This window comes from Polyodon spathula, chromosome 37 (genome assembly GCF_017654505.1).
Source record: "Polyodon spathula isolate WHYD16114869_AA chromosome 37, ASM1765450v1, whole genome shotgun sequence".
In the NCBI taxonomy this organism is placed as follows: Eukaryota; Metazoa; Chordata; class Actinopteri; order Acipenseriformes; family Polyodontidae; genus Polyodon; species Polyodon spathula.
This window is the reverse complement of record NC_054570.1, coordinates 3,535,044-3,560,935: the sequence shown is the minus strand read 5'-3', so window position 1 is coordinate 3,560,935 and position 25,892 is coordinate 3,535,044. Positions and strand designations below refer to the sequence as shown.

At 45.2% G+C, this 25,892-nt stretch overlaps 1 protein-coding gene and 1 pseudogene across 1 annotated transcript; both read left to right on the top strand.

Annotated features, from left to right (window-relative positions):
- The first annotated feature begins 704 nt into the window (after window positions 1–704).
- tap1 (transporter 1, ATP-binding cassette, sub-family B (MDR/TAP)) lies at window positions 705–14,451 on the top strand. The gene is made up of 12 exons (XM_041235347.1): window positions 705–970; window positions 2,620–3,141; window positions 3,349–3,463; window positions 4,646–4,776; window positions 8,695–8,900; window positions 9,323–9,520; window positions 10,008–10,136; window positions 11,169–11,354; window positions 11,512–11,685; window positions 12,444–12,603; window positions 13,680–13,816; window positions 14,119–14,451. The coding sequence occupies exons 2-12, from the start codon at window positions 2,628–2,630 to the stop codon at window positions 14,362–14,364; spliced, it is 2,196 nt and encodes a 731-aa protein (XP_041091281.1). The 5' UTR covers window positions 705–970; window positions 2,620–2,627; the 3' UTR covers window positions 14,365–14,451.
- A 9,276-nt stretch (window positions 14,452–23,727) lies between these two features.
- Window positions 23,728–25,892, top strand: part of LOC121304183 — a 26,956-nt pseudogene continuing 24,791 nt past the window's right edge.

Sequence of the window (25,892 nt, the reverse complement as noted above, 5' to 3'; positions counted from 1 at the left end):
CAGCTATACATGCATCAAGCAATACGCACGCGCCTGACAGCTATACATGCATCAAGCAATACGCACGCGCCTGACAGCTATACATGCATCAAGCAATACGCACGCGCCTGACAGCTAAAACCCAGGTTTTACTTGTATGGATGGAAAAACGGATTTTCCAAAGGCAATTTTATTAAACCTCCAAACTCACATTAAAATGTATGCATTTGCTAGCGCTGCTATAAAATACCCTTTTAGTTTTTTTTTGTTTGTTTGTTTGTTTGTTTGTTTGTTTTTAAGACCGTGACTAGTTCTTCTATTTCACATGGTAAATAACTAAAGCATTCAAAACACACACGTGCACTGGTACTGACCCAGATACAACCGAACCTGCAGCTTTCTGAGTATCGAACATGCGCTGCTGAACGGCATCCTTCCGCGTCGTGCTTTCACTTTTACTTTCGGTTGCTGGCTGAATTAAAACGGGGGGACTTTTAGTCTAGCAAAAAAATAATAATAATAATAATAATAATAATTAACTGTGTATCCCGGTTAGTTCAGTGGTGTTGTGAATAGTGACACACAATAGGAAAGGGATCGTGTATAGTGCCCGGTCTCGCTGATTGACCGCAAGGTGGCGCTGTTACCCGAGCTCTCCTCACAACCACAGAGCGGGCTCTGTCAGCTTCCAGTGGGTTCAATATAATTACATTTGTTATATATACTGTAGGATATATTTTACACAGAGCGGTGTAAACAGTTTCAGTTTAAGCCCTGTTTATATATTGGTATGTATCTGTTGCTGGAAACAAAAGGGCGTTTCTTTTGGTCTCTAACACTTTCGGTTTCATAACCAGTCTGATAAAACCGGCAGAGACGAGACAAAAGAGAGAGGGAGAGAATCGCAAAGCGGACTACATTGTTTCTGTTGTTTTGGGTGATTTAGGAGCACATTTCTTCCTGCAAACCTATAACGTTATACAGTAACAAGGTGAGAATAAATAATGAGCGCATTGAGACGTCCTGAAAACGACACACACGTTTCCACGTGTTGGTTATTGTTATTGTTATTAATAATATTAAACTCTAGTATCTGATTTACCGTGTGCAGGTCTGTTTCACTTTCTACAGCTGTGTGTCTTGCACACAACGCGCTGCAATACGGAGGGATAAGTGAGTGAAACTAACCTTGAATTGAAAAAAGACGCAGCAAAAACTTGCTATTTTAGGTTATTATTACATTTGTCCACTGTGCCTGTAGAATGGGTGTGTGTGTTTGGTTAATTATAATTTCCTTGTAGTTAGCTGTCTCGGGTGAGTTCAATGCAGGTCGCACAGGACTGTGGTAACAGAGCCCGGCGTTGACAGCAGTATATCCGCCTGCTGTACTTGCTTGGTTGTTGTAAAACATGGAATTGATTGTTTATTGAAGAAATTAAAAGGGATGTTAAAAATAATAATGTTAGAGCAGTCCAGCCTCCCATTGCAGAGCAGTGTGAGCCAGTCCAGGTTTTACATGCATTCTGTGAGCTCAGTAATAACAAGACTCCCATTACAGAGCAGATCATCTCCCTGTTATTTTAACGTCCTCTTCAAGTATATAGTTATGATAACTTACTCTAATTGTGTTAACCGCAAAAGTTCAGTCTTAATCGGTTAATTTTGCAGATACAGCCCCTCAGACGCTTGTATTACGCCTCAATATAAAATAACCCTAAAACGATCAATTTCTTGATGTGTTTTTTCCTCCCCGCAGTGATGATACAGCGGCTCTATTTTCTTTGTGTTGAGCTGCATAGCTGGCGTGAGATTTCTCTGCACTGTCCTCTAAACAGGACGCTCTGAATATACATTGTGACTTTCATTTTGCACTTCTAACAGACTGGAAACTAGCAGAATGCTGGATCACTGATTTAGAGTGTATCAAATTGCAGTGCATGTCAGAGAAAAAATAGTTTAGCACTTAATGGGTTAATTCTCTCTCTCTCTCTCTCTCTCTCTCTCTCTCTCTCTCTCTCTCTCTCTCTCTCTCTGTGTGTGTGTGTGTGTCTGTGTTATTGCAATAACAGCACAGTAAAACCTGGATCCAGTGGGATCCTTAGGGAACAAACATGTATATTTAATATATGGTAGAAAAGTATGATCTCTGTACTTTTCATATATAGAAATTGGCCCCTTTTTAGGTATTTAAAATATATTTTAGTCTGTAATCCATATATTTATTTAATATGTTGAAAATAAATGGTGCACCATATATTTTCATTAGTCTGTACATATTAAATAAATATATGGATTACAGACTAAAATATATTTTAAATATATCCCATATATTTTAAATATATATAAAAGAGGCCAATTTCTATATATGAAAAATATAAGGATCACACTTTTCTACTAAATATTAAAATATATGTTTTTCCATAAGGGATTGTAATAATAGAGCCCAGTAAAACCTGGATCCATTGTGTGACTGTGTGCTGATCCCAGCGAGGCTGCCAGTTGCATTCTCACACACCAGCGCCCTCCTGGTTGGAAGACTGTAGGATGAGCCAGCCGAGAGTGGTGCTGGGATTCCTTGACTGATCTTCTGATTTCTCTTGTCTGATTTATGATTCCCCCTCTCTCCTCTCCCCCCCCCAGCCCTCACCATGAAGCCGCTGGCAGCGCTGGCGTGTCTCCCAGTGCTAGACGTGGCCATCACTCATGCCCTGAGGCTCGGGCTGACCCGGGTTCCAGTGCCGGAGCTGCAGCTCCCTCTGTGGAGCCTGTGGGTGACGGGTGTGCTGCGGGCCGCCGTGCTGAGCCTGTCCTATCACACCGTCCGCAGGGCGCCGCAGTGCCCGGCCTGGCTGCTGAGCAGCGATGCCCTGCAGAGCGTGCTGCTCCTGAGCCTGCTCCTGCCCTGCTACGCCACGCTGCGGGCTGGGAGTGCAGGCGGGGCGCAGGAGCTCCTGTGGGGCTGGCACTGCCCGAGCGCCCTGGCGCTGGGGTACGGAGTGACCATCGCGACGGCTGTGCTGTGGCAGCGCTACGCCCCCTCCCCGTCCGAACCTGGGTCCCAGAAGAGAAACGGGGCGTCGCTGAGGAGGCTGGCGGAGCAGATGATCCCCGACGCCAGGCACTTCGCAGTGGTGGGGGTCTTCCTGGTGGTGTCATCCCTGGGTAAGAGCATGTCTAGCAGACTCTCATGTGTTAATATTGTTTTAAATCCAGTGACAGGACCAGCGTGGATTCTACATGCTTCAATATTCGTACAGAATTTTGAAACAATGATCCAGTTTTCGTACATTTTTTAAATAAGATGGAAAACAAAATAAAGCAGCTGGTTTAAAGAAAGGAGGGTCGCTCAGCCTTGCTGTTTCTCTGCAGGTGAGATGGCTATTCCCTACTACACAGGGAGGATGACAGACTGGATCATGAACGAGGAGGAGCCCGAAGCTTTCAACAACGCCATCACTGCCATGGCCCTGATCACCATCGGGAGGTGAGGTCTCTATAGAGAGCATTTCTATTGGATCAGGACACCACAGCTTATAACATTGCACAGAACTGCGATTACACTGAATAATTACTCAGTGATTGTGCAGTTCTAATGCAACATTCTTGTAACTATGTAATAACATTTGAATTACGCAGAGTTCTGTTATTACAATGGAACTACTTTGTGACATCACATCGCAGGCAGCTCCAGCATGTTTTGCAGTGACACTGCGTTGAGGCACGGTGTGTGTGTGTGTGTGTGTGTGTGTGTGTGTGTGTGTGTGTGTGTGTGTGTTTTTAATGTGATTATGCTTGTTCTCCCCGCCGTGCTGTCTCTGTGTGCAACTGCAGGATTATTGCATTATTACTAGAGCTACTTAGGGACTGATTTTCAAAACTTTGAAAGTAGATTTTGAGTAAACGTTCTAAATTTTAACCATTTAAAAAGTATGAATCTAATTAGGCTTGCTTTATGTGGCTTGCTTCAAATGCAATGCTCTGTCTTACTCAGGTAATTTCTTACTAGAGCACAGCCTGTTTAGGGTTATTAATGGAGATGTACTCAGTCTTTGTGTTGTCCCCTGTGCTCTTTCTGTATCAGTTTGTGTGCTTGTTCTCCCCGCAGTGCTGTCTCTGTGCTCTTGCTGTATCAGTTTGTGTGCTTGTTCTCCCCGCAGTGCTGTCTCTGTGCTCTTGCTGTATCAGTTTGTGTGCTTGTTCTCCCCGCAGTGCTGTCTCTGTGCTCTTGCTGTATCAGTTTGTGTGCTTGTTCTCCCCGCAGTGCTGTCTCTGTGCTCTTGCTGTATCAGTTTGTGTGCTTGTTCTCCCCGCAGTGCTGTCTCTGTGCTCTTGCTGTATCAGTTTGTGTGCTTGTTCTCCCCGCAGTGCTGTCTCTGTGCTCTTGCTGTATCAGTTTGTGTGCTTGTTCTCCCCGCAGTGCTGTCTCTGTGCTCTTGCTGTATCAGTTTGTGTGCTTGTTCTCCCCGCAGTGCTGTCTCTGTGCTCTTGCTGTATCAGTTTGTGTGCTTGTTCTCCCCGCAGTGCTGTCTCTGTGCTCTTGCTGTATCAGTTTGTGTGCTTGTTCTCCCCGCAGTGCTGTCTCCCCTGTATCAGTTTGTGTGCTTGTCCCCGCAGTGCTGTCTCTGTGCTCTTGCTATATCAGTTTGTGTGCTTGTTCTCCCTGCAGTACTGTGTCGGAGTTTGTGTGTGACCTCATCTATAACATCACAATGAGCCGGATTCACATGAGAATCCAGAGCCGGGTCTTCAGGTCAGTGCTGCGGCAGGACATTGCCTTCTTCGACACGGCGCACACCGGTGAGTGGAGTGAGCATTGTAACATATAGCATAATGCATACAGAGTAATACAGTGTAATGCACACAGTGTAATACATAGCACGATTCACACAGTGTAATACATAGCGCAATGCACACAGTGTAATACATAGCGCAATGCACACAGTGTAATACATAGCGCAATGCACACAGTGTAATACATAGCACGATTCACACAGTGTAATACATAGCACGATTCACACAGTGTAATACATAGCGCGATGCACACAGTGTAATACATAGCGCAATGCACACAGTGTAATACATAGCGCAATGCACACAGTGTAATACATAGCGCAATGCACACAGTGTAATACATAGCGCAATGCACACAGTGTAATACATAGCGCGATGCACACAGTGTAATACATAGCGCGATGCACACAGTGTAATACATAGCGCAATGCACACAGTGTAATACATAGCGCGATGCACACAGTGTAATACATAGCGCGATGCACACAGTGTAATACATAGCGCGATGCACACAGTGTAATACATAGCGCAATGCACACAGTGTAATACATAGCGCAATGCACACAGTGTAATACATAGCGCGATGCACACAGTGTAATACATAGCGCGATGCACACAGTGTAATACATAGCGCAATGCACACAGTGTAATACATAGCGCGATGCACACAGTGTAATACATAGCGCAATGCACACAGTGTAATACATAGCGCAATGCACACAGTGTAATACATAGCGCAATGCACACAGTGTAATACATAGCGCGATGCACACAGTGTAATACATAGCGCAATGCACACAGTGTAATACATAGCGCGATGCACACAGTGTAATACATAGCGCAATGCACACAGTGTAATACATAGCGCAATGCACACAGTGTAATACATAGCGCAATGCACACAGTGTAATACATAGCGCAATGCACACAGTGTAATACATAGCGCGATGCACACAGTGTAATACATAGCGCAATGCACACAGTGTAATACATAGCGCGATGCACACAGTGTAATACATAGCGCAATGCACACAGTGTAATACATAGCGCGATGCACACAGTGTAATACATAGCGCGATGCACACAGTGTAATACATAGCGCAATGCACACAGTGTAATACATAGCGCAATGCACACAGTGTAATACATAGCGCAATGCACACAGTGTAATACATAGCGCAATGCACACAGTGTAATACATAGCGCGATGCACACAGTGTAATACATAGCGCGATGCACACAGTGTAATACATAGCGCGATGCACACAGTGTAATACATAGCGCGATGCACACAGTGTAATACATAGCGCGATGCACACAGTGTAATACATAGCGCAATGCACACAGTGTAATACATAGCGCGATGCACACAGTGTAATACATAGCGCGATTCACACAGTGTAATACATAGCGCGATGCACACAGTGTAATACATAGCGCAATGCACACAGTGTAATACATAGCGCGATGCACACAGTGTAATACATAGCGCAATGCACACAGTGTAATACATAGCGCGATGCACACAGTGTAATACATAGCGCGATGCACACAGTGTAATACATAGCGCAATGCACACAGTGTAATACATAGCGCGATGCACACAGTGTAATACATAGCACGATTCACACAGTGTAATACATAGCGCGATGCACACAGTGTAATACATAGCGCGATGCACACAGTGTAATACATAGCGCGATGCACACAGTGTAATACATAGCGCAATGCACACAGTGTAATACATAGCGCAATGCACACAGTGTAATACATAGCGCAATGCACACAGTGTAATACATAGCGCAATGCACACAGTGTAATACATAGCGCAATGCACACAGTGTAATACATAGCGCAATGCACACAGTGTAATACATAGCGCAATGCACACAGTGTAATACATAGCGCGATGCACACAGTGTAATACATAGCGCAATGCACACAGTGTAATACATAGCGCAATGCACACAGTGTAATACATAGCGCAATGCACACAGTGTAATACATAGCGCGATGCACACAGTGTAATACATAGCGCGATGCACACAGTGTAATACATAGCGCGATTCACACAGTGTAATACATAGCACGATTCACACAGTGTAATACATAGCGCGATTCACACAGTGTAATACATAGCACGATTCACACAGTGTAATACATAGCACGATTCACACAGTGTAATACATAGCGCAATGCACACAGTGTAATACATAGCGCGATGCACACAGTGTAATACATAGCGCGATGCACACAGTGTAATACATAGCGCAATGCACACAGTGTAATACATAGCGCAATGCACACAGTGTAATACATAGCGCGATGCACACAGTGTAATACATAGCGCGATGCACACAGTGTAATACATAGCGCGATGCACACAGTGTAATACATAGCGCGATGCACACAGTGTAATACATAGCGCAATGCACACAGTGTAATACATAGCGCAATGCACACAGTGTAATACATAGCGCAATGCACACAGTGTAATACATAGCGCAATGCACACAGTGTAATACATAGCACGATTCACACAGTGTAATACATAGCACGATTCACACAGTGTAATACATAGCGCGATTCACACAGTGTAATACATAGCACGATTCACACAGTGTAATACATAGCGCAATTCACACAGTGTAATACATAGCGCGATGCACACAGTGTAATACATAGCGCAATGCACACAGTGTAATACATAGCGCGATGCACACAGTGTAATACATAGCGCGATGCACACAGTGTAATACATAGCGCAATGCACACAGTGTAATACATAGCGCAATGCACACAGTGTAATACATAGCGCAATGCACACAGTGTAATACATAGCGCGATGCACACAGTGTAATACATAGCACGATTCACACAGTGTAATACATAGCGCGATTCACACAGTGTAATACATAGCGCGATGCACACAGTGTAATACATAGCGCAATGCACACAGTGTAATACATAGCGCGATGCACACAGTGTAATACATAGCGCGATGCACACAGTGTAATACATAGCGCGATGCACACAGTGTAATACATAGCGCGATGCACACAGTGTAATACATAGCACGATTCACACAGTGTAATACATAGCGCAATGCACACAGTGTAATACATAGCGCAATGCACACAGTGTAATACATAGCGCGATGCACACAGTGTAATACATAGCGCAATGCACACAGTGTAATACATAGCGCAATGCACACAGTGTAATACATAGCGCGATGCACACAGTGTAATACATAGCGCAATGCACACAGTGTAATACATAGCGCGATGCACACAGTGTAATACATAGCGCAATGCACACAGTGTAATACATAGCGCAATGCACACAGTGTAATACATAGCGCAATGCACACAGTGTAATACATAGCGCAATGCACACAGTGTAATACATAGCGCAATGCACACAGTGTAATACATAGCGCAATGCACACAGTGTAATACATAGCGCAATGCACACAGTGTAATACATAGCGCAATGCACACAGTGTAATACATAGCGCAATGCACACAGTGTAATACATAGCGCAATGCACACAGTGTAATACATAGCGCAATGCACACAGTGTAATACATAGCGCGATGCACACAGTGTAATACATAGCGCAATGCACACAGTGTAATACATAGCGCAATGCACACAGTGTAATACATAGCGCAATGCACACAGTGTAATACATAGCGCGATGCACACAGTGTAATACATAGCACGATTCACACAGTGTAATACATAGCACGATGCACACAGTGTAATACATAGCGCAATGCACACAGTGTAATACATAGCGCGATGCACACAGTGTAATACATAGCGCGATGCACACAGTGTAATACACAGCGCTGCCTAGCTTCCCCACAGTGTCGCAGTGCCCTCGTGACTCAGTGTGCTGCCTCGTCCGTTCCCCAGGTGACATCACATCCCGCATCACGACGGACACGAACACGATGAGCGAGTCTCTGAGTGAGAAGCTCAGCCTGCTCATGTGGTATTTCATGAGGGTGCTGTGTCTGTTCGGCTTCATGCTCAGCCTGTCCTGGAAACTGTCCCTCTTCACTGCCATCGGCCTGCCCATCATCTGGGTCATTCCAGAGCTGACTGGGAAATTCTACCAGGTAAAACTATACAGACTGACCTTATTATACCAGTAAAACTATACAGCACTGACCTTATTATACCAGTAAAACTATACAGCACTGACCTTATTATACCAGTAAAACTATACAGCACTGACCTCATTATACCAGTAAAACTAACAGAGCTATCCTTATTATACCAGTAAAACTATACAGAGCTGTCCTTATAACACAGCTATCATTATACCAGGTAAAACTAAGAGAGCTATCCTTAATATACCAGGTAAAACTATACAGAACTGCCCTCATCACAAGATCTAGCAGGTAAAGTCATCCAGTGTAGATGAGTTCTTAGCGATCCTTGACTTTACAGCCCACTGCGCATTGTGCCCGGCTGAATGTGTATTCAGAGTAACCCTACAGGAACCTGCCACTCCATTTCTTTCTGTTTCTTCTCCTAGAACCTGTCGGTCAGAGTGCAGGAGTCTCTGGCGAAGGCGAACGCCGTTGCCATGGAGACGTTCTCGTCGATGAAGACGGTGCGCAGCTTCGCTAACGAGGGGGGCGAGGCGGAGCGATACCGAGACAAACTGGAGGAGACGTACTGGCTCAACAAGATCGAGGCTGCTGCCTACGCTGCCTCCTCCTGGACAAACAGTGTAAGTGACAGAGAGAGCGTGAACAAGAACACGGTCAACCTGTCTTCAACACAGAGCCCCATCTCTAAGCCCCATGTCTAACACAGAGACCCAGCCCCATCATAGTGTCTGTATTCAGTGCTGTGTCCTTGTTTCAGCTCTCCAGCCTGGCTCTGAAGGTCTCTATGCAGGTAAAGAAACAAGGACAGGGGGTCACAAATGGAGTTTAGATAAAGGGGCATTCAGAACAGAAAATAGGAGACACTTTTTTACACAGAGAATTGTGAGGGTCTGGAATCAACTCCCCAGTAATGTTGTTGAAGCTGACACCCTGGGATCCTTCAAGAAGCTGCTTGATGAGATTTTGGGATCAATAAGCTACTAACAACCAAACGAGCAAGATGGGCCGAATGGCCTCCTCTCGTTTGTAAACTTTCTTATGTTCTTATGTTCTTATGCTGTATCAGTCTGTATAGTGTCTGTATTCAGTGCTGTGTCCTTGTTTCAGCTCTCCAGCCTGGCTCTGAAGGTCTCTATCCTGTACTACGGAGGGATGCTGGTGACCTCAGGGGATGTGAGCAGTGGAGATCTGGTGTCCTTCATCCTGTATGAGCTGCAGTTCTCCTCCGCTGTGGAGGTGAGACATGAATTCAAACAGCGCAGCAATTCCAGTGAGGAGCAGGGGGGTGTTATTGCAACAAGCTCTCCGCTCATTATGTAGCAAATCCTAATGGGACACAATCCCCAAAATGTATTCAAATGTATTCACACAATCTTCTGAAAGGAAAAAAAACACACACCAGTTACATTTCTAAAACAAACCAGAAAGAACTGTATTTGTGTTCTTTGGTTTCTGGTTTAGTGGGTGCGTTGTTTTGTGGGTGGGGTTTATGGCTGTGTTGTGGTTTTGATGGCTGTGTTATGATTCTCTGTGGTTTTGAGGGCTGTGTTGTGATTCTCTGTGGTTTTGAGGGCTGTGTTATGATTCTCTGGTTTTGATGGCTGTGTTGTGATTCTCTGTGGTTTTGATGGCTGTGTTGTGATTCTCTGGTTTTGATGGCTGTGTTGTGATTCTCTGTGGTTTTGATGGTTGTGTTGTGATTCTCTGGTTTTGATGGCTGTGTTGTGGTTCTCTCTGGTTTTGATGGTTGTGTTGTGATTCTCTGGTTTTGATGGCTGTGTTGTGATTCTCTGTGGTTTTGATGGTTGTGTTGTGATTCTCTCTGGTTTTGAGGGCGGTGTTGTGATTCTCTCTGGTTTTGATGGCTGTGTTGTGATTCTCTGGTTTTGATGGCTGTGTTGTGATTCTCTGTGGTTTTGATGGCTGTGTTTCGATTCTCTGGTTTTGATGGCTGTGTTGTGATTCTCTGTGGTTTTGATGGCTGTGTTGTGATTCTCTGTGGTTTTGAGGGCTGTGTTGTGATTCTCTGTGGTTTTGCTGGCTGTGTTGTGATTCTCTGTGGTTTTGAGGGCTGTGTTGTGATTCTCTGTGGTTTTGCTGGCTGTGTTGTGATTCTCTGTGGTTTTGAGGGCTGTGTTGTGATTCTCTCTGGTTTTGATGGCTGTGTTGTGATTCTCTGTGGTTTTGCTGGCTGTGTTGTGATTCTCTGTGGGTTTGCTGGCTGCGTTGTTGGTCTCTCACTGGTTTTGCTGGTTTCTGTGGTTTCAGGTGCTGCTCTCATACTATCCCCACGTGAAGAAGGCGATCGGAGCCTCAGAGAAGATCTTCGAGTACATGGACCGCGAGCCGGAGATGACAGCTGGGACCCTCGCACCTGAGACGCTGAGGGGACACGTGGAGTTCAGGAATGTCAGCTTCGCCTACCCCCGCAGACCCGACACCGCTGTGCTCAAGGTGAGAGCCTCCGCAGAGAGCCACAGCCCGCTCCACTGTGCTTGAGAATCAACACGGTGACAAACCAGGCAAGAGAGGCGTCGCTCTCTGAGAGTGTATCTCTGCTTTACTCTCTTTCATTGTGTTCTCTCTCTCTCTCTCTCTCTCTCTCCTCTAGAACGTCTCGTTTGAGCTTCGCCCCGGTGAGATCACGGCTCTGGTGGGACCCTCTGGCGGGGGGAAGTCAACGTGTGTGTGTCTGCTGGAGCGCTTCTACCAGCCCCAGAGTGGAGAGATCCTGCTAGATGGAGCTCCTCTTCAAGACTACCAGCACTCGTACCTGCACAGGAAGGTAACGCACTCACACTACCAGCACTCACACTGCACTCACACTGCACTCACACTACCAGCACTCACACTGCACTCACACAACCAGCACTAACACTGCACTCACACTGCACTCACACAGCCAGCACTCACAGTGCACTCACTCTACCAGCACTCACACTACCGGCACTCACACTGCACTCACACTACCAGCACTCACACTGCACTCACACTACCAGCACTAACACTACCAGCACTCACACTGCACTCACACAACCAGCACTAACACTGCACACACACTGCACTCACTCTACCAGCACTCACAGTGCACTCACTGCTTGTGGTTTGTGGATTTGGCATTGGCAGCTTGACCATTATAATAGAAGCAGACTCAAGGGATGACTTGACACATCTGACCTCTAAAGACAATCAATCAGTCAGTCTGTATTACAAATTAAAAGAAGATAGTGATTGCTGGTTATTTGCTATAGGTTATTTGGTCTTGATTATTGTTAATAGGTTATTGATTATAGTCTATATGTTATTGATTGGTAGTTATTATCTGTAGGTTAGTGATTGCTGGTTATTGATTGCTGGTTATTGTCTAGGTTAGTGATTGCTGGTTGTCTAGGTTAGTGACTGCTGGTTAGTGATTGCTGGTTATTGTCTAGGTTAGCGATTGCTGGTTATTGTCTAGGTCAGTGGTTGCTGATTATTATCTCTAGGTTAATGATTGCTAGTTAGTGATTGCTGGTTACTGATTGTTTCTCGTTGCCCTGCCAGGTTGCTCTGGTGAGTCAGGAGCCGGTGCTCTTCGCTCGCTCGGTTCAGGAGAACATCTCGTATGGAATGGAGCAGAGCACCGAGGAGGAGGTGCAGCAAGCAGCCAAGAGAGCCATCGCACACGACTTCATCACGGGGCTGCAGGAGGGCTACAGCACCGGTGAGGGAGCTACAGCACAGCACAGTACAGCACAGTACAATACACAACAAACCAGCAAGACCTGCATCACAACACACACCAAACCAGCGAGGCCAGTATCACAGCACACACCAAACCAGCGAGACCAGCATCACAGCACAGCACAGCACACACCAAACCAGCGAGACCAGCATCACAGTACAGCACAGCACAGCACACACCAAACCAGCGAGACCAGCATCACAGCACACACCAAACCAGCGAGACCAGCATCACAGCACAGCACAACACACACCAAACCAGCGAGACCAGTATCACAGCACACACCAAACCAGCGAGACCAGCATCACAGTACAGTACAGCACAGCACACACCAAACCAGCAAGACCGGCATCACAGCACACACCAAACCAGCGAGACCAGCATCACAGTACAGTACAGCACACACCAAACCAGCGAGACCAGCATCACAGCACACACCAAACCAGCGAGACCAGCATCACAGTACAGTACAGCACACACCAGACCAGCGAGATCAGCATCACAGCACAGCACACACCAAACCAGCAAGACCTACATCACAGCACAGCACACACCAAAACCAGCGAGACCAGCATCACAGCACACACCAAACCAGCGAGACCAGCATCACAGCACAGCACAGCACACACCAGACCAGCGAGATCAGCATCACAGCACAGCACACACCAAACCAGCAAGACCTACATCACAGCACAGCACACACCAAAACCAGCGAGACCAGCATCACAGTACAGCACAGCACAGCACAGCACAGCACACACCAAACCAGCAAGACCAGCATCACAGCACAACACAGCACAGTACAGGCTTGCTCAGTGTTAATGATTGAGATGAGAGATGGGGTGCAGGTTTGCTCAGTATTAGTGATGAGAGAGGGGGTGCAGGCTTGCTCAGTGTTAACAGTGTTAGTGATGAGAGATGGGGTACAGGCTTGCTCAGTGTTAGTGATTGAGATGAGAGAGGGGGTGCAGGTTTGCTCAGTGTTAGTGATTGAGATGAGAGAGGGGGGCGCAGGTTTGCTCTGTGTTTAAAGTCTGTGTCCTGTGTGTTTACAGACGCTGGTGAGAAGGGCGGGCAGCTCTCGGGGGGTCAGAAGCAGCGCGTGGCGATCGCTCGGGCTCTGCTCAGGGACCCCCGCATTCTCATCCTGGACTACGCCACCAGCTCCCTGGACACCGAGACTGAGCACCTGGTACGTACAGCAAACACACTGAGATACAAACACATACAAATACAAATACACGGTTGTGTTTCCCTATGTGCAGTGGTGTGATTGCACTGTGTTGCTGTTCCCCTGTGTGCAGTGGTATGATTGCACTGTGTTGCTGTTCCCTATGTGCAGTTTTGTGATTGCACTGTGTTGCTGTTCCCCTGTGTGCAGTGGTGCGATTGCACTGTGTTGCTGTTCCCTGTGTACAGTTTTGTGATTGCACTGTGTTGCTGTTCCCTGTGTGCAGTGGTGTGATTGCACTGTGTTGCTGTTCCCCTATGCAGGTCCAGTCGGCTGTACTGAATGGGCATCACTGCTCTGTGCTCCTGATCTCTCACAAACTGAGCTCCCTGGAGCGGGCGGACCGCATCATCGTGCTGCAGGGAGGGGAGGTGGTGGAGCAGGGGAGCCACTCGGATCTGCTGCAAAGAGGGGGTGTCTACCAGAGCCTGCTGGAGAAACAGAGCAGGGGCTTCAACCGCAACGGGGGTGACAAGGACCAGGAGGGACCAGAACAACAGCAGAACTGAGAGCTCAGAGCAGACTGCACTGCACACTGCACACGGCACACGGCACACTGCACACGGCACACGGCACACTGCACACTGCACACGGCACACTGCACACGGCACACTGCACACTGCACACGGCACACGGCACACGGCACACGGCACACGGCACACTGCACACTGCACATTGAGACGGCTGTGGAAGAATACTATGATACTGCTGTGGAAAATCACAATCACAATAATCACAAAAACAAAGGCTGTACAGGAAGTGCTCTGAGGCATTCACTGTGACGGGGTACCACAATGACTTCATCACTGTACACTTCTTTCATCATCAAATCAAACCAAACAGTGGTCTCTGTTCTGCATTTGAGTTGTTCTGAAATGTTTTTTTCTCAGCTGAATGTTAATTGAAGTGGCCTCTTTCTGCGAGACTTCGTAGCTCCATGCTTTTTGCTTGGCAGTGCGCAGGGACCATGACTCCAGTACATTCACAATTCAGCAGGTCGAAATGCAGTGTGTGTTTCTCTATTGAGTTATATCATAGTGCATTGATTCAGCAGGTCGAAATGCAGTGTGTGTTTCTGTTCTATTCATTTTTGCACTCCAGGATTATTATTGCATTCTGCTTTGTTCATTTTTTAAGTTCTAGTTTCCAGTAGCTTTAGATCCTTTTTTTAAGCTGCATATTTCTAATATTTCCATGCAGTAATTTTCACAGTATCTGCAAACACAAGATGTAAATATGACTTCATATTAATATCCACTGAAACAAAGTGAGTCACGGCTGTAACTGACAAGTTGTTTCCTTATTTAAATCGGTTTTGTTAAATCAAATACAGTTTGAGAATCCACAACAGTGTTCTGTTTATTTATTAGAGTCTAATTTTAAAATGCAGAACTTCTTTTAATTAATGCCAAACGAATCTCTTGTGAGTTCAGTCTTTGCCAGTGGGTTAATTAATGCCAAACGAATCTCTTGTGAGTTCAGTCTTTGCCAGTGGGTTAATTAATGCCAAACGAATCTCTTGTGAGTTCAGTCTTTGCCAGTGGGTTGCAGCTGGGTTTTTTTTGTTTTTTTTTACATGTTTGTCAATGCAGGTGTTTCTGTTCCAATTTTTAATAATAATAAAAAAAACTTTATTGAAAAAGGATGTGTGTGTTTGTGTGTGAAACCAAGAGGAACAGTATACACAAGTCAGCAACGAGAAAACTTTATTTTTCTGAACGAGACACAAACACCAGCAAGTCATTTAAAGGACAGCTTTGTTAGCCTGGGATCAAGAGCACAGCCCATGTACACACAGACACAGTCACACAGATACAGTCACACAGATACACACAGTCACACACACACACACACACAGTCAGTGTGTCTGGTGTGTGTTCACCACATGTGTCAGTCACACACAGATACACACAGTCACACACACACACACACAGTCACACAGACACACACAGTCACACACAGACACACACACACACACACACACACACACACACAGACACAGATACACACAGACACACTGTCACGCAGCAATACAGTCACTTAGACACACAGTGTGGAACACTGAAAGAAAGTCTGGTTCTGCTGTACACCTAAAAACCCACAGGATCCAAAAGAAACTGCACCCTGCTGCCTGCTAACTAAAGATTCAGCGAAGAGCGAAGAGCACAGAGCGGACGGGCGCTGCTGTGTTGATCTTACCCAGGATTGAAGACTTTGTTGCACCTGTTGGTTGATTCTAAAGAAAATTGCAAACTGTTGTCGAGTTTGATCTGATTTGGGGATTCAAGACTTCGTTGCTGAAAGGAGAACCTTTTTTGTACTGGACACTTGAGATTGAGTTTCCAAACCAGCCAACCAAAAGTCTAACAAGGAACCGTTGAGTATAATTCCAGTTGCATTTTCCTTTCATAGAACTAAATCAATTCATTGTAACACATTCACATTTTAGTTTGCACACTCTGCGTGTGAAATAACTTTTAGTGCAACTTGATAAAGCAACTATAAGTAATCTATCTCATATTGTTGTATGAAGAATTTATTTTAAAAGTAAGCTTGCTATATCTTCAATCTATATACCATTAACACACTTAATGTGATACACTCTAAGATTGTCTGCATCTTTTCAGTCTGAGGCAGGTGTCGGTGTGCGGGTGTGTGCGTGTGGGTGTGTGTGTGTGTGTTTGCGTGGGGGTGTTGATAGTGTCATGTACACAAAAACCCTCTCCTAATCTCCAACAGTATTTTTTTGTGTACGGTGGGAGCTCCTGGGTTGTGTGTGTGTGTGTGTGTGTGTGTGTGTGTGTGTGTGTGTGTGTGTGTGTGTTGCGTGTGTGCAGCACTGTGGTGTGTGTGTTATTATTAGAGTGTGTGTGTGTGTGCTGTGCAGGTGTGTGTGTGCGCTCCTGGGTATTATTAGAGCACTGTGCAGCACTGGGAGCTCCTGGGTTGTATTATTAGAGTGTGCAGTGTGTGTGTGTGTTGTGTGTGCGGGTGTGTGTGTGGGTGCTCCTGGTGTGTGCACTGTGTGGGTGCTCCTGTTGGTGTTATTAGAGCACTGTGCAGCACTGGGGGCTCCTGGGTTGTTATTATTAGAGCACTGTGCAGCACTGGGGGCTCCTGGATTGTTATTATTAGAGCACTGTGCAGCACTGCGTGTGCTCCTGGATTGTTATTATTAGAGCACTGTGGTGTGTGGATTGTGTTATTGCACTGTGCAGCACTGTGTGTGTGTGTGTGGGTGTGAATGTGTTAGCACACTGCTAGTTGCACTGTCACAGCCTGTTTGTGCTGCTGAAGATGTTGTTTTGTGTGAGAGGATATAGGCGGTGTCATATTCCAACGGCCCAGCTAGCTGCATGGAAGGAGAGAGCTTTTGACCTGTGTTTTTGCTAACAGCACTGGGAGCTCCTGGGTTGTTATTATTAGAGCACTGTGCAGCACTGGGAGCTCCTGGGTTGTTATTATTAGAGCACTGTGCAGCACTGGGAGCTCCTGGGTTGTTATTATTAGAGCACTGTGCAGCACTGGGAGCTCCTGGGTTGTTATTATTAGAGCACTGTGCAGCACTGGGGGCTCCTGGATTGGTTATTATTAGAGCACTGTGCAGCACTGGGAGCTCCTGGGTTGTTATTATTAGAGCACTGTGCAGCACTGGGAGCTCCTGGGTTGTTATTATTAGAGCACTGTGCAGCACTGGGGGCTCCTGGGTTGTTATTATTAGAGCACTGTGCAGCACTGGGAGCTCCTGGGTTGTTATTATTAGAGCACTGTGCAGCACTGGGGGCTCCTGGGTTGTTATTATTAGAGCACTGTGCAGCACTGGGAGCTCCTGGGTTGTTATTATTAGAGCACTGTGCAGCACTGGGGGCTCCTGGATTGTTATTATTAGAGCACTGTGCAGCACTGGGGGCTCCTGGGTTGTTATTATTAGAGCACTGTGCAGCACTGGGAGCTCCTGGGTTGTTATTATTAGAGCACTGTGCAGCACTGGGAGCTCCTGGGTTGTTATTATTAGAGCACTGTGCAGCACTGGGGGCTCCTGGGTTGTTATTATTAGAGCACTGTGCAGCACTGGGAGCTCCTGGGTTGTTATTATTAGAGCACTGTGCAGCACTGGGGGCTCCTGGGTTGTTATTATTAGAGCACTGTGCAGCACTGGGGGCTCCTGGGTTGGTATTATTAGAGCACTGTGCAGCACTGGGGGCTCCTGGGTTGTTATTATTAGAGCACTGTGCAGCACTGGGAGCTCCTGGGTTGTTATTATTAGAGCACTGTGCAGCACTGGGAGCTCCTGGGTTGTTATTATTAGAGCACTGTGCAGCACTGGGAGCTCCTGGGTTGTTATTATTAGACACACTGCATGGCACAGCGCCACAGACACACAGACACACACACACACAATGTTTATTTTTTTAATTATGAGTGTGTTATAGTTATTTTAACTGCTTTAGAGTTTAATACAAGAAAATAAACATTCCGGTTTTTCACTCTGAAGATCTGGTAACTAATGCTTGTATTAGATGATGAGAGACATGCATTCTTATAGCCGCATGCCCACAGGAAGGTATATGAATACACACATAGCTCAAAATACGCGAGTGCTGCGCATTTAACATGGAAGCACTCATAACATTTGACTAGTAAGTTGCTATTTTACACCCAGAAATCTGAGCTCCAAGTCTTAAAATTGTTCAAAAAAATTTCCAGTATGCATTTATTAATAGTAGTTGTTTTTTTACCCCTTATTCAGAGCACGCAAAAACACATATTCACAAAAATAAATACATATAATTGTCCGTTTTCACAAATAGCCAATCGGAGGCCGACCTTTGTGCCGCGTCATCTATCGCTGTGAAGGCGGCTCTGACACAGGTTTTGATTCCAGCTCGCAGTCAGCCCTGGCAATCGCTACATTACAAGAGAAAACGCGGCATGCACGGTGCAAGCAGAGGACTAGCAGAGCGATTAGTGCAGACTGCAGCTCCCTGCAAAACTAGTTTAAATAGAGTGATATTAATCTGCAATTCTACAGTGCCATTTACATTCTATGAGCTATATTATCATTACATTGTAACTGCAGTTTGAGATCACTAGACTTTATTGAATTGCATTGTGACTGCAGTTTGAGATCACTAGACTAGACTGTATTGAATTACATTGTAACTGCAGTTTGAGATCACTAGACTAGACTGTATTGAATTGCATTGTAACTGCAGTTTGAGATCACTAGACTAGACTGTATTGAATTGCATTGTAACTGCAGTTTGAGATCACTAGACTAGACTGTATTGAATTGCATTGTAACTGCAGTTTGACACCACTAGACTAGACTGAATTACATTGTAACTGCAATTGCATTGTAACTGCAGTTTGAGATCACTAGACTAGACTGTATTGAATTGCATTGTAACTGCAGTTTGAGATCACTAGACTAGACTGTATTGAATTACATTGTAACTGCAGTTTGAGATCACTAGACTAGACTGTATTGAATTACATTGTAACTGCAGTTTGAGATCACTAGACTAGACTGTATTGAATTACATTGTAACTGCAGTTTGAGATCACTAGACTAGACTGTATTGAATTACATTGTAACTGCAGTTTGAGATCACTAGACTAGACTGTATTGAATTACATTGTAACTGCAGTTTGAGATCACTAGACTAGACTGTATTGAATTACATTGTAACTGCAGTTTGAGATCACTAGACTAGACTGTATTGAATTGCATTGTAACTGCAGTTTGAGATCACTAGACTAGACTGTATTGAATTGCATTGTAACTGCAGTTTGAGATCACTAGACTAGACTGTATTGAATTACATTGTAACTGCAGTTTGAGATCACTAGACTAGACTGTATTGAATTGCATTGTAACTGCAGTTTGAGATCACTAGACTAGACTGTATTGAATTACATTGTAACTGCAGTTTGAGATCACTAGACTAGACTGTATTGAATTACATTGTAACTGCAGTTTGAGATCACTAGACTAGACTGTATTGAATTACATTGTAACTGCAGTTTGAGATCACTAGACTAGACTGTATTGAATTACATTGTAACTGCAGTTTGAGATCACTAGACTAGACTGTATTGAATTGCATTGTAACTGCAGTTTGAGATCACTAGACTAGACTGTATTGAATTACATTGTAACTGCAGTTTGAGATCACTAGACTAGACTGTATTGAATTACATTGTAACTGCAGTTTGAGATCACTAGACTAGACTGTATTGAATTGCATTGTAACTGCAGTTTGAGATCACTAGACTAGACTGTATTGAATTACATTGTAACTGCAGTTTGAGATCACTAGACTAGACTGTATTGAATTGCATTGTAACTGCAGTTTGAGATCACTAGACTAGACTGTATTGAATTACATTGTAACTGCAGTTTGAGATCACTAGACTAGACTGTATTGAATTACATTGTAACTGCAGTTTGAGATCACTAGACTAGACTGTATTGAATTACATTGTAACTGCAGTTTGAGATCACTAGACTAGACTGTATTGAATTGCATTGTAACTGCAGTTTGAGATCACTAGACTAGACTGTATTGAATTACATTGTAACTGCAGTTTGAGATCACTAGACTAGACTGTATTGAATTACATTGTAACTGCAGTTTGAGATCACTAGACTAGACTGTATTGAATTGCATTGTAACTGCAGTTTGAGATCACTAGACTAGACTGTATTGAATTACATTGTAACTGCAGTTTGAGATCACTAGACTAGACTGTATTGAATTACATTGTAACTGCAGTTTGAGATCACTAGACTAGACTGTATTGAATTAGACATTGAATTACATTGTAACTGCAGTTTGAGATCACTAGACTAGACTGTATTGAATTGCATTGTAACTGCAGTTTGAGATCACTAGACTAGACTGTATTGAATTACATTGTAACTGCAGTTTGAGATCACTAGACTAGACTGTATTGAATTACATTGTAACTGCAGTTTGAGATCACTAGACTAGACTGTATTGAATTACATTGTAACTGCAGTTTGAGATCACTAGACTAGACTGTATTGAATTACATTGTAACTGCAGTTTGAGATCACTAGACTAGACTGTATTGAATTACATTGTAACTGCAGTTTAAGATCACTAGACTAGACTGTATTGAATTACATTGTAACTGTGGTTTGAGATCACTAGACTATGCACTAACTGCAGTTTGAGATCACTAGACTATTCAGGTAATTTTGACATGAACTCATAGTTTTTACATTTGATACGTATTGTAGTGATTTTTGTAACATATAAATTCACTCCAGTTGTGCCATAATTTAATAATGATGTATTATGATGCTGTTTAAACTGTGGTTTAACATCATCAACCCTTTTTTTACCGGCACGTAGTACTGTACGTTATCACACTGCGCAGGGAGTCTTTGTTGGGTTTTTTTAGGGGGTTTCATACCAGTACAAACACATTGAATTGCGGTAGCGTGGAATTTATTGCATTTCGCCCATTAACAAATCGCATTTTTATTTTTTGCACGTGTCACTGGTTGCCAGGCAGAATTAGTCTCAACAGGTTTTCATTCGGGAATCCCCACTAATCCGCGCTGTTCAGTGAAGCAGCGCACTCCATAGCGAGTGGATTAGAGCGCCCTCTAGCGCACATACTTCTAGCATTCGTCCCTATTTAAAATATAGCACCTTGCCGTTCTGGATCCGAGGGGGGGGGAGGGGGGTTCAATTAAAGTGTATGCGTAGAATATCGAAAAGTTTTATTAAAATAACATTATTTAAGCGAAATACGAGTCAGTGTAACACTTTCAGTTTCAAAGCGCCTGGCACGAATACTTTCTTTTTTGCGTTCTTTAATATGGACCGCATTGCGTTTCCATTGCTCACGCATGAAGGGAACTCGGTCAGTGGGCAGCATCGGGGAGCTTGTGGTGTTGAAGCGGGAGACGTGGACCGGGAGGCTGCTTACACGCGTCACCTTGTCGAGGCGAGAGGCGTCGCGACTCCGCGTTTCTGTTAAAAAAAAAAAAAAAGCACGCTGCTATACATTTTCATTTTTACTTTGTATTTATTCACCCAGGGTGTCCATTTTCAAAAGTCTAAAATCCACCTTAATAATGAAACAGAAAGTGAGAAGGAAACAGTTTGAAAGTGTTTATAATAACAAGCGTGTTTCTCCAAAACTTATTTAAATAAATTCTGTGCTAAGGGTCCGGTGTTTCAGACCTTACCTAATGAGAAGCAACAACACAAGGAGTTGTTTGCAATGCTATGGAAGCTCATTCATGTTGTGCATGTGGCTCCTTCAATTGTTCACCTCTCTCTCTCTCTCTCTCTCTCTCTCTCTCTCTCTCTCTCTCTCCTCTCTCCCCCCCCTCTCTCTGTGCAGCTCTGTCCCCTGGCGATGGGGAGAGACGGCTCTAGCGGGGGTGTGGGGTATCTCGTCTGTATCACAGAGAAGGGGATGGAGGAGAAAGTCGTCTGGGGAAACAACCTGCCCCAGTTCTTCGAGGAGTAATCCAGACAGGGGCTCGCTGCTCAAACACTGCACTGAACACATTATCACAAAAGTCACAAAGAAAATGTAATAATGAAAAAAAACAAAGAAACAAATAACGTGTGCGAGTGTGTTAATTGAAAGCTGCAAGGGGAGCAGCAGCACGGCTCTGCTTCTGAACAAGAAGAATCACACAGAGGCGGCCCAGGGTTCAATAGGGAAAGAGGGCCTTCCCTCGCCCCTTGCACACGTGAGCAGAAACACACACTGCTTACTGAGTGCCCTTCATTAGACTGTGATGAGTGCAGAGGATACACTGAGAGCTGAGAGAACCTGCCTGCAGAGGGAGGGGAGGGCAGTCACTGGAACAGCACCCTGCATTGCTACCCATTCTCCACACTGAGACCTGAGAGAACCTGCCTGCAGAGGGAGGGGAGGGCAGTCACTGGAACAGCACAGTGCTTTACTACCCATTCTCCACACTGAGACCTGAGAGAACCTGCCTGCAGAGGGAGGGGAGGGCAGTCACTGGAACAGCACAGTGCATTAATACCCATTCTCCACACTGAGACCTGAGTGAACCTGCCTGCAGAGGGAGGGGAGGGCAGTCACTGGAACAGCACAGTGCTTTACTACCCATTCTCCACACTGAGACCTGAATGAACCTGCTTGCAGAGGGAGGGGAGGGCAGTCACTGGAACAGCACAGTGCTTTACTACCCATTCTCCACACTGAGACCATGAACCTGCTTGCAGAGGGAGGGGAGGGCAGTCACTGGAACAGCACAGTGCTTTACTACCCATTCTCCACACTGAGACCTGAGCGAACCTGCCTGCAGAGGGAGGGGAGGGCAGTCACTGGAACAGCACAGTGCATTAATACCCATTCTCCACACTGAGACCTGAGCGAACCTGCCTGCAGAGGGAGGGGAGGGCAGTCACTGGAACAGCACAGTGCTTTACTACCCATTCTCCACACTGAGACCTGAGCGAACCTGCTGCAGAGGGAGGGGAGGGCAGTCACTGGAACAGCACAGTGCATTAATACCCATTCTCCACACTGAGACCTGAGCGAACCTGCCTGCAGAGGGAGGGGAGGGCAGTCACTGGAACAGCACAGTGCATTAATACCCATTCTCCACACTGAGACCTGAGCGAACCTGCCTGCAGAGGGAGGGGAGGGCAATTATACAATAATACAGCACTGGAAACTGTTTCTATATGGCACAGACTTTGACTTGGTCCTTACACGCTCTTCAACGTTTAGCTAAACATAACCGCTAGACTGCATCTGGTTGGTCACACAAAAAAAAGCGTCAGCCAGTAGGATTATTGCAGCATCAGCAATATCTAGGCAGATTGCAGTTTCACAGGTTTGTAAAAACACTGAATTGCAAAAGTAAAGCAGAAGCACAGGTATGCAGCCAATATGGGATCTAGAAGAATGGTGAAAATAACAAACTACACATCCTTTTATTTATTTTTTGTATAGTCGTTGTTTTAACGAGTAAAACCAAGTTCACAAAAAAATCAAAATGATGAACAGAAGCACCAGCTGGCGGCTTTGAAAACACATCCACATATCTTTTGTGAAAACCATTCAGGAAACAAGCACAATAATTTGCAATGCACCATTTAAAGAATCGAGAAACCCACACGCAGGCTTCTTCATACCCAGCGTCATCAATATCTTGCATTATTGGAAATCCTCTCTCGCATTAGAATGGGAATCCCCTGCCGCTTCCCATAGGGCGAATTGAAAGTGAAAGCAGTGAAAAACAAAGAAGCGGACTGGGACTGACACGGCGGCAGGTAAGCAAGTCTGTGTTAAACGCGTATTTAATGTTACAAACAGGTGCAAATAAATTACAACAATTCACAAAAGTGCTTGCAGGTGTAAACCTCGTGTCGTTTTATTGTTTAGCGTGTGCTGTGGAAGAAATTTCGGATCCGATAATTCATAACTTTTTTCAAACACACACACACACACACACACAATATCGTTCCAGTTAACTCAGAATATTTATCACAAAGACGCGTTTTATTTATTTATTTATTTATTTATTTATTTAAATGATCTTGAAATGGTCTTTAGTTTCACGAGATGCTTTTTGGGCAGGTGCTCAAGCTCATCTTAACGAGTACGTTACCGGTATAACGTCAATGTTTGCTCCTTCGTCAAAATGTGCCACCGGTGTAGGGACAGAAAGTGGTACATCTGTCAGAATGTGGTACCGTATCAAAACTTGACCCGTGAGCGAATGGTACGCTGTCATTGACCTCTGCACAAATCACTACGAACAAAACCAACTGCAGGAAACACACAAAAGGGATGCTATCTTTGCAAAACAATTTTACACAAGTGTATTTGGGGTTACTTAATAGTTTCGAGAAAGCCCTGCGCTTCAATGTAAAACATGCGGTCATCCTATTGGCGCATCTGTTAACAGCACCTGCCTGAATTTAATATAAAACAGATTAGTTACTGAAATGTAACTTTACAGAACACGCCTTTCATATCCAAAGACTTGGGAATTGTTTTTGATGGGCATCCTCAGACTGCAAGGAAAAATTAATCTGGGCAAGGGGAAAACTGGATCTTGTAGTACGCAAAGTAGGAACATTTGATAGGCAGCATACCGGTATCTGATTAAAAATGACACATTGACAAATAAAATGAGCAGATCAGACATGACTACGAAACTCTCAGTAGCGCTCAATTTAGAAAAACTAAATCAATTTGATGGCAAATGTTTGCACTAGACCTGTTTCTCGCTGTCCTTCTCTTTTGTAGGTGTAATAGTCTCTGTCAGTCTGGACTTGATCATTCTGCTGCAGTGATGAATGTGATTGCTGTGGTGATATCCTTCCTGGCGTGTGATATCGCAGCCAGCTCCCTGCTGCACTGCGGGCTTCTCCTGCTGCCCCTCACGCTGGACCCCTTCGGGGCCGAGTCGCTGCTCTGCCTCTGGCTGGTGGCCCTGGTTAAACTGGCCCTGCTCAGTCAGACCTCCCTGAGTCTCCTCTCTCAAGCTGGGAGAGGCAGTGCTGTGATGGGCCGGGCCCCTCTGCTCTATGTGGCCGCACTGTGCGCTCTCACTCCGGCTCTCCAGAGCTGGCAGCGGGCGGTGTATATGAAGCCCGTGGAGATCGTCACCGGCTCGTCGTGCCTCGGCTTCTGCCTGCTGGCCAATGCAGTGACGGTGACGGCCTGCCTGTTCTGGGAGACTGCGCTCCCCTGCAGTGCCGGGACCGAGGCAGAGGGCTCCAGCGGGGAGGAGGAGCAGCAGCAAGCCAAGGTCTTGTTCATGAGGGTGATCAGATCCTGCAAACCAGACGCCCTCCTGCTGGGAGGAGCCTTCCTGTTCCTGTCACTGGCAGTGATGTGTGAGTTGCACTGTCCTCTCTAAATCCATTGCTGCACACTGGCCACTAGATTAGACATTGAGAACATAGCCATTCAAATAGGTATAGGGTACCCAGGGCAGCACATTCATTGAATAAGTATGAGGTGCCCAGGGCAGCACAGGGTTCATTGAATA